The 9,594-nt window shown below is 41.7% G+C and overlaps 1 protein-coding gene and 1 long non-coding RNA gene across 4 annotated transcripts; one reads left to right on the top strand and one right to left on the bottom strand.

Annotated features, from left to right (window-relative positions):
- On the top strand, positions 1–9,594 carry hsd17b14 (hydroxysteroid (17-beta) dehydrogenase 14). 3 transcript variants are annotated; one of them, XM_064314925.1, is made up of 10 exons: positions 1–147; positions 255–400; positions 511–549; positions 753–850; positions 2,050–2,116; positions 2,492–2,643; positions 3,808–3,912; positions 4,380–4,447; positions 7,486–7,582; positions 7,812–9,594. In XM_064314925.1, exons 2-10 carry the CDS (start codon positions 313–315, stop codon positions 7,953–7,955), a joined length of 858 nt encoding a protein of 285 aa, XP_064170995.1. In that variant the 5' UTR covers positions 1–147; positions 255–312; the 3' UTR covers positions 7,956–9,594. The 3 variants fall into 3 exon arrangements, with proteins under 3 accessions (XP_064170995.1, XP_064170996.1, XP_064170994.1); XM_064314926.1 differs by having other exon boundaries at positions 8–155; XM_064314924.1 differs by lacking the exon at positions 1–147 and having other exon boundaries at positions 162–400.
- LOC135243246 (uncharacterized) lies at positions 4,141–5,357 on the bottom strand. The gene is made up of 2 exons (XR_010326590.1): positions 5,166–5,357; positions 4,141–4,795 (listed from the first exon to the last, which is right to left on the bottom strand). It is a non-coding gene; the product is annotated as an uncharacterized LOC135243246 (long non-coding RNA).

The raw sequence follows: 9,594 nt of genomic DNA on the forward strand, positions 1-9,594 counted from the left end.
TGTAACCAAAATGGTTTCAGCTGTCAGCATTAGTTAACCAATCAACATCGACGAATTTTGATGATTCTAACAAAATAAAGATTCCGTAAACGACTGTGGTGCGGCCGAAAGAAACGCCTCCAGGGGGAGAAGAACTGATAAGAAAGGGTAAGAAGGTTCGTTGGGCTGTTCCGCGGACACCACGGCTTTGTACTCTATTTACTTGAGAATAAAGTCTGATATTCTGAAGATTCTGCCTCATCCTTTTTATCTAGATCAAAAAGAAGAAGAACTTTGTCGACTGGAAACCACAACATCTCCAACTTATTTTCCATGGCTGGCACATTGCGCTATCTTGACAAAGTTGTCATAGTTACAGGAGGGTCAAAAGGAATTGGTAAAGGAATCGTCCAAGTGTTCGGTAAATGCTATGCAATTTATAGACTGCCGTCATGCGCCTGAATCGTGTCTTTTATATTTGTTCCCAATTTAAAATTCGTTAAATAACACGATGTTTGTTTGTTTTTTCAGTGAAAAATGGGGCTAAGGTTGTGTTCTGTGCTAGAGGGGGTGAGTGTCCTCGCGCTATTGTTCTCACTGCAACAAAAGAATAACAAAAATACATTCTTAAATTAAATATATTCTTGCACAGTACAGTATGCATTTAATTGTATGCCCAGATACATTATGCTAATAAATTTAAATAACTTTGCAATTTTAGTTTGACAGACGATGTAGAAAGTGAATCCTTAAGTTTGTTGTCTCTTTGCTAGTGCAAGCAGGGCAGGCGCTGGAAGAGGAGCTTAACAGCACAGGTCCCGGAACCTGCCTGTTTGTGCCCTGTGACGTCACCAAGGAAGACAATATCAAGGTGCGACCGTATCACAGGCGCAAATTCTGTCCGTCCGTCTAAAAGCGGGAATGACATGGTCTCGCGACTCTTCAGAACGTCCCGTTAGGGGTCTGATCATCTCCCTTTACAGTTCTGAGCTGGGGACTTCCTCATGGGGGTGTCATAAGGGGTAAAGAAACTGTCAGGTTTCTGTTCCTGTTTTCTGTCTTCCTTTTGGGCCGCCAGATGGCGATAGTTCTGTTCCTTTTCCCTGTTTAATTGTATTATTGGTTCCAATTATTCTATTGTTTTTCAGTTGTGTCTAGTTATCCCTTCCCTCTGTGGTCTGATTGTGCATTGTGCCCTCCTGTGTCTCGTTAGGGTCTTGTCTATTTAAGTTCTCTTCTTCCCTGACTTGGGCGCTGGTTCCTTGTGTTTTCGCTTGTGTTTCCGTGTGTGTTTCTGATCGTGTTTCTGCCCTGTGTGTTTCCTCCTGAGAGTAGCCTACTGTGTGTTTCTGCCCTTGTTCCGTTTCTACGTATTTTTGGATTTTCTTTGTTTTCTGTGTTTTGCAGTTTTCTTTGTGTTTTTTTGGAGAATTGCCCCGCGAGGCTTTTTGTTCCCTGCTTTTTTTCCCGTTTTGAAAATTAAAGTCTTAGTTTCAATTTACCGTCTGGAGTTGAGTTTTTTCCCCTCACTCTGCGTTTGGGTCCTAACACCCCGTATCCGTGACAGAAACAGTCCATATGATGCCCCAGTCTTCCTGTAGATGCCCTGTCTGCATCAGTGCTTGTATCAGGAAGCATTGCGGTGGCTGCTGGTCCATCATCAGTGGTCTTAGTGGATTGTGGCCAAGACCCTGGTGAGCCACAGGGTACTCTGTTTTGCAATCCAATCATGGATGCTCACTCTTATTTTTCTCTCTGGTCATACTTAGTGCCAGAACCACATGTTGAAGGTGTTTGGTATCTCATATGGTGATATTTCGATGGCCTGTTCAACAGGATGATGGTAGTTGACAAATGGAGTTAAAATAATTTAATGTGAAAGCACAGAAAATCTACTGACAGGATTGGATGGTATTAGTACATCAATCCATCTTGCCTTCCTGTGTTAGTAAACTCTTAAGTGTCTACGAAATGCAGTGGTGTTCAGTGCACTGTTGATAACAGAAGTGTTCAGTGCAGTGAGCCTGTTTATTCTGTGATAATTGTCTCTAATCTTTAATCTTTGTGTAGAATCTGATCTCCGTGACAGTTGAGCGCTTTGGTGGAATTGACTGCCTGATCAACAATGCAGGATGGCGTGAGTGTCCTCCTCAATGTATCTGTGTTTATTTGTTGCAGTGTCCAGTATATGTGTACGTACCCTGCATAATATGAAATGGCTGTTTCAGTGCCAGTGTTAATGTGCCATTAACAAACTCCCACAGTTTGGGGTAATAGTTAGAGCACTGGGCTTGTGACCTAAAGGTTGCAGGTTTGATTTCTAGGTGGGACACAGCCATTGTACCCTTAACTGTACTTACTTAACTGTAAGTGTGTACTAAGTAAAAATGAAAAATCTGTGTAAGTTGCTCTGGATATGAATGTCTGCTAAATGCTAATGTAATTAGTTTTGTGTCATCATAACTTAATGTGTACATAACCGCCCCCCCCCCCCTCTTCTCTCACTCATCAGACCCTCCCCATAAGCCCATCGATGAGACCACAGCTGAGGAGTTCAGGGATCTGCTCAACTTCAACCTCATCAGCTACTTTCTCACCACAAAGGCAAGACGCCAAGCCAAGGCTGCCTGGGGGGGGGGGGGACCCTGCCTGAATGGACTGGCTGTAGGTTACTTTCTGTCAAGTGTCAGAGCTCGGGAGCTGAAATTGTAGGAGATAATTTTGGAAATGAAGGCTCATTGGATGTTTGTCAAATGAGTGAGTAGATAATGTGCTTTTCAAGGGGATTTGTGTTGGGTTTCTGATGGTGCCAGCCTGTTAGAGTTTGATTTGGGCCAGTGTGTCTCAACAATTGTTTTTAAAATTTTATATATAATATATATATATATATATATATATATATATATATATATATATATATATATATATATATATATATATATAGCAATGAGGCAGTGCTAAATGGTAAACCTTGATCCTATTGTGTAATTTCAGATAAGGATAACTGTACTCCACGTGCGTTACTTAAATGGTTAGTTCACATTTTTAGACCCAGGTCCACTGAGCTACCCACCACAACTTATTTGATACCCAACTTATGTACGCAAAGCTCACTCTGTTTGCCGTTAGCTTTGTTTGCCAAATAACATCCATACTGTTTGCCAACAGTATGCACTTTGAATGACCACATGCTGTTGATATGGTAAGATGAAAAAACAGGACCAAGTTACTCTGGGAAGAAGCAATGCTTTGGAATAAGGCTTGTTTTATTTGTGTGAGGAAAGATAGCCAATATTGTTTATTGTAACTTGGCCTAATTATGATATCAAGTTTTAAAGGCTTACAGAAAGTGATTTGTATGTCTGAGCAACTTGCCAGTTTTGTACTTTGAAAATGTTTTCCTTCAGATTAATAAGAGACTATGACAGGAGAGTGGAGGTTTACACTCGTGTACATTGACTAGAGGGAGGTACATTAACATCGTGCTGAACGTTAGCACGACACCGCTAGCTGTATGCAGAGCAGTTACTCAGTGTCTGTGAAAGTTCACAGCGGTTTGCCCAGCAAATACTGCGCCTGTCATCTGAGTCTCCAGCTGATTCAGTGTTTGCACAGCAGTAGCCTTCAGTCCTGCTCTCTCTCTCTCTTTCTCTTTTTTCCTTCTTTCTCCCTCCCTCCCTATCTTTCTCTCTTTCTTTCTCTCTCCCTCCTTTTCTCTTTCTGCTTCTCTCTCCCGCTCTCTGATGCAATGCAGAAAGAAATGTGCTTTATTTGCATGAACTGAAAACCTGTTTTGCGAAACCGTGATGAGTCTCTTGTCTCTCTCAGCTGGCCCTCCCCCACCTCCGTCGTTGCCAGGGAAACGTCATTCACGTGTCCAGCCTGGTGGCCTCCATTGGCCAGAAGCACGCTGTTCCGTACGTCGCCACCAAGGTGCGTAGCGCTGACATCACTGTCCTTTTCGCTAGCACTTCACTGTGTCACTTCACTTCCAGCCAAAAAGCCTCACCTTCCCAAAGCTCTTTATGCCACCAGCGTACATTTCCCCGTCTAGAGAATCAGGAATTTGGCTCTTTAGTCATCATGCTTTGACTTCCATATGCATTTATGTAAAGCAAAGTATCTGCATTCACTTACAGTGTATTGTATCTGTCCACCGAACAGAGCATAATAATGTGTCTCTTTACTGCTCTGTGTTTGTGTTCAGGGTAAAAGAGCCCTTAAAATGAATTGTATTTATTAGAATAAATCAAATCACAACACCCATGTAGATCTGCTGGATCCTAAACTGCTGAATTGTGTGTTGTAGTCTGTCTTAACTCTTGCGCTGAGGTCTTCACTGCCTGCTGTGCACTATGACTGTGCTAGATTAAGGTGTAATATTCATGCTTTTCCACAAGGGGGCGATCGTAGCTATGACTAAAGCAATGGCCATTGATGAGAGTCGGTATAACGTGAGAGTCAACTGGTGAGTTTGATTGCAGTTCTGCCATCCTGCCCACTGTGGCCCTGTCTTCTGTCTCTCATTGCATATCATTGCTTTGTTATTCATTCATGTTAGTATTGCCATACTTTATAAAACTATTTCCTCTGTTAAGTCCTTAAAGACACAAAGAGCATGCCCATGTTAATTTTTTAAATGTAATTGTTATATGGAACCCTATAATTAAAAGCTCTTAAAATCTGACCCATGCATTGGTATTACCTACGCAAACATAATTGCTGATTGTGGTTCAAGGCCTGTGCAGGCAGATATTTTCTGTTGTTGTTTGCAGATGTTCTGAATGAGGCCAGCAGTTTGGCTCCGTCACGTGACCTGGAAGGATTTTAAACCCGTGTTTCAATTACTGTAATCCAGGGCTCCCTGTAGGCACTCAAAAAACACAGACAGTTAACTAATCATACAATAGAGTGGCTAATTGTGACTTTTCAAAATACAGTTAGTTGACCTAATAAGAGAGAGTGATAGAAAGAAAACTGAACGTGGCTAGATCATCAAATGCACTCACTATGAAAAGTATGTTCGAGCAAACATGCCTGCCTGGTGTAGTGCACACAGGTGGATTTATTTCATTTGCAATTTAACAATCAATTGCACCAAGGAAATCTTGCAGTTAGTACACACACACGTACACACACACACAGAGAAAGATGTCGTGTCATAAACAGCGAGCCAAATCCCTCACCTCAACGGCCCCAGCACAAGAACCACAGCCCGCTGCTTTGCACAAAATCAACACGAAAGATCAGAACAACTAATGGTGCATTTGCATCACAGACAGATCTGCTGATGGGATTTTTTTTTTTTGTTCCCCGCACATCTTATTTATTTTTTAAGGAAAGTGCTGATGCACCTTACTGCAGGGGTTCCTTGATCTTATCCAAGCAGTTACACACCTGACTTTACTAATCAAGTTGCTCGGCAAAGACTCTAGTGGTTGATTAGTAGAATCAGGTGTGCAACTTCTTGGTTGGAGTTCATTTGATCAGTTAAAAAAAATTAATCTCTTTATGTAATTTTTTTCAATACAGCACAATAATTACAATATGGCCATGGGAATCTTATTCTTCATGGCATGTATAGCTATATTATATGACCAAAGGTATCAGGACACCCCTTGGCCTGCGGCTGTTTTTCATGGTTTGGGGTAGGCCCCTTAGTTTCAGTCACATTCTAGATGATTCTGTGCTTCCCCAACATTTTGAAAAGCACCTAACTAAGAAAAAATAACAGCTTGTTGAAACTACGATTGGGATTTTGGTCGAATGAAAAGACATAAACGTGAACCAAACGCGAACGAGTGATTGACGTTTTCCCGACTCGGATAAAACGAAGACCCGACATCACACTTGCAAGAAGCATTGGATTACTTGGGATTAAACATACTCTCAGTCTCAAGAAATGTGTGAGCTGGCAACAGAACCGTGGGTTATTTTTAGTAGGTCAGGGCTGTAATACCTTACAAACAGTGGTTCCCCAACTCGGTCCCAGGTCTTTGTGTATGATCGAATATTTAAAGGTGGAAGTGATTGATTCTACTATGTGCCTACATGTGTGGCTCACTGACCTGTATAAAAACTTACACAGTGAATCGGTGTGGCCGCACGCCAACTGCATTCAATTCCTGTTGGGCTGTTACCTTCTACATCAGCAATCGACTTTTAGCAACCAATCCGGTATTTCAGAGGGTTAAAAACAGGAACGTCACAATTGAATGCTGCAGTACTGCAGTTATCAAAGATTGTGTGTTTTAAATCTGTCGCTGTGGGTCACTTAAGCCTATGTCTTTATTGTATGAAATTTCTTACAGTTCACTTCAAAAAAGCGATTACACGCAACTCGGCCAATTCGTGCTGCATCCAGAATCCCAATTTCTCCGCTCGATCATCTGACATAATAAGGTGTTCTTGTGGACCTTCCTTGGTGAGAAACTCAAAAATCCCCTTGAAAGCAGTAGAAGAGTTCAGAATGGATGTGAGATTAGATCCGAAAGTAGTGGTAATTATCAAGGAAGATTATCGCGGTGGTGTACTTGGGATAATTGATTGACACGCCTGCCGGTTGGCAGAGGGCTGAAGTACATGTCAGAAAATTATGAGTCATAATGTGATCGGTCACACCCAAATATTTCATATATTTCATACAGGCGTGGTGTTGGTTTATACTAAAATGTAAAATCATCTACCTATTTTTCATGACCTTACTGCTGTTTTTAAGCTGTTAGACTATGCATTAATACCATGTATTTTCTTGTCAAACACTGTGACTGTACTTAGTCTTTCTGCATGCGTGTCACTGTCAGTATGTCAAAGTCCAGCTAGTGACTAATGTAGCTATAGGCCCTTATTTAGATATGATTATATTTAATAATATTGAATATTGTTTGGGATAATATTATATTCTTTTTATAAAATGATCTGACAGCGCTAGATAATTTGTATGGTGCTAATAAGCCTGTTTGAACCTGATGAACCTTTTGAGTTTTTCAGTCCCAACCCCCTCATGTAAATGCACAGAGCTCCCTCGCTGGATCCCCTCCAGTCATACTGCCACCCTGCCACACCTGTCGGAATTGCTCATGTGCGAAAGCATTGTTTATCCAGCCTGCATGCTGTCCTCCGGTGCTCTGACCTGATCTAATGTACATACAGAAGCTGTTTATACCGGTAGTAGGGAAAAGCGCTAAGACTAAATGACTTGGCAACTCAGACAAATACACCAAACCCCATCAGAAAATAAATATGCATTGTTGTGTCTATCAATGGCAACATGTTGTGAGTGGGAAAAGTGACTTAAATTTGATGGTCCTGATAAAAAGAAATGGTGACTGCCAAAGCAAAGCCTTGTTTATATGGTCCTGTACTGTTAGCCAAAGATGTTCCAGGTACCTACAGCATTTTAAAAGGTTTTTGAATTTGCCAACTGACAACGTGAATTGGTGTGAATCATTTATGCTCTCTCTCCTCCCCTCCCCCCTCCCCCCTCTCTCTCTCTCTCTCTGACAGTATCTCTCCAGGTAATGTGATGACTCCCCTGTGGGAGGAGCTAGCCTGTCAGTCAGGAAATGCAGCTGCCACCATCAAAGCAGGCGAAGAAGCTCAGGCAAGCACACAGAGAGACAGGAACAGAGGGATCATTGGTTTTATCTGAGCGCATTTACAATTATGCAAATGTAACCAGGCTCCCATCCATGAAAATTAGATGATAATGTTCTCAATATAGCATGGAAAAAGTGAGCTGTTTTTAAAAAACGTTCTACGACGTGGAATTTAATTGGCTCAGATGCAGATGAGCTCATTCTTTTCTTCTCCTTTTCCTCTCCTCCTGACAGCTGATTGGTCGGATGGGAACAGAAGCCGAGTGCGGATTGGCTGCCCTGTTCTTGGCTGCTGATGCCTCTTTCTGCACTGGGGTGGAATTACTTGTCAGTGGAGGAGCTGAACTCAACTATGGGCACAAGAGCCAAATCAGTTGATCACTGGATGCTGTGAGCAGGCCCAGAAGCTTAAAGGGACAGTCTGACTTTTTGGAAAATTTGCTTTGACAGAAATGCACCGTCCAGTATCTCGAAAAGCTGAGTTATTTACACTTGCATCTTGTGTGTTCATTCCGAGTAAAAATAAGAGTAGAAAAATAAGGTCTTATTTGTTTTAGAGGCAGCTAAATTCAGAACTATAATTGACAGTTAACCAAGTATCCATCCCCTGGGTGCAGTGATTAGTAGCTGTGCAGCGCCACTGGAAGTTTGGGGTTGCCAGGGCAGTATTATGGGCTGCAGTGGGAGCGCAAGTTTACAATCAGTGACATGCAGTAACCTGGCAACCCCCAACTCACACTTGCATTTCCATTAGCACAGCTAACGCTGCTTCCATCTGCGGTCATTTATAGAGCTAGCACAGTTAGCATGCAGCCTGTAGATACAGTCTAAAACATGTTTTACAGTACGACAGGGATGAAGCTGGTATCAATCTTATTGTCCAATTATGGGTAAGAGCCAAAAAGTAGGACGGTCTCTTTAATGCAATGATAGAGGTGAGCAGGGCTGATACGGTTACTCAGTGAGACAGCAAGTATGACTTACACACAGATATGAAGATTAGAAAACGCACAGATAGCTTTAGAATGATTACAAAGCAAATTTGGAAAAAAGGTGAGATGCTTTTTTCATTGATCTGCCTCTAAGCCAATGAAATCAGCCTGCACACAAACTGCTTGAACCTTATTGGTTCGCACAAAATGTAATGTACAAAAGCATGTAGTGAATAAAACGTCTTGGACTGTTGAGGGCATTTGCTTAAGGGACTCTAAAGTAGACTAACGAAATACACTATTAGGCTGTTTTCACTGGCAACTGTTTTTGACCAGGGAAGTTGCATATACTGGTGATATGTCTAATGTGTAAAAATAGCAACATGTTGACAGCTGGATATCAGTACCAGGAATGTATGATAAGTATCAGAAAGAAACATGGCACTTCACCTGTATATTACACGAGTTGAGTTTAAAGAGAAATAAAGTGATGCAACGCTACACTTTTATTTTACCATTCTTCTCTACTATGTGACCTGGAAGGAAAACCAGTGGTTTACCTGTGTGTACCTGTTCAACAGATAACCATAGATTTTTTCAACAGTTACTCTGTAAAACGTCCCACATTAAACAATATGAGTTTCACAAGCCAGTAATTGAAGAGGTATAAATGGTGGATTGACAGAGAATTGTCACTGAAATTATTAAATGGCAGCATTACTGTCCAATGACGTGTTGTTATACAATGTGTAGTGTTACTTTCTCACATGGACTGGCCCCGTTTTGCAGTGTCACACATTTCTGTGTCACTTCGCCTCACCACCTCACAAATTGGAATAGCAGTGTACATGTCATGGATTTTCAGCGATTTACACAAATGAATGGATATTGGATATCTGAAATATTTTATATCTTGGGGGTAGGGGTGGGCATGGGTGGGGGGGGGGGAGCCTGAACTGATCTCCTGGACCATTTGATTTCCTGGGCCATGTGAGACTTTCACTCATTTCTTTGCTGGACGCTACTGTTTAAGATTTACAGGTTGTTCTACATTGAATAAAATGGCCACCATTGCCTAATCACAA

The sequence above is a fragment of the Anguilla rostrata genome, chromosome 17 (genome assembly GCF_018555375.3).
Source record: "Anguilla rostrata isolate EN2019 chromosome 17, ASM1855537v3, whole genome shotgun sequence".
In the NCBI taxonomy this organism is placed as follows: Eukaryota; Metazoa; Chordata; class Actinopteri; order Anguilliformes; family Anguillidae; genus Anguilla; species Anguilla rostrata.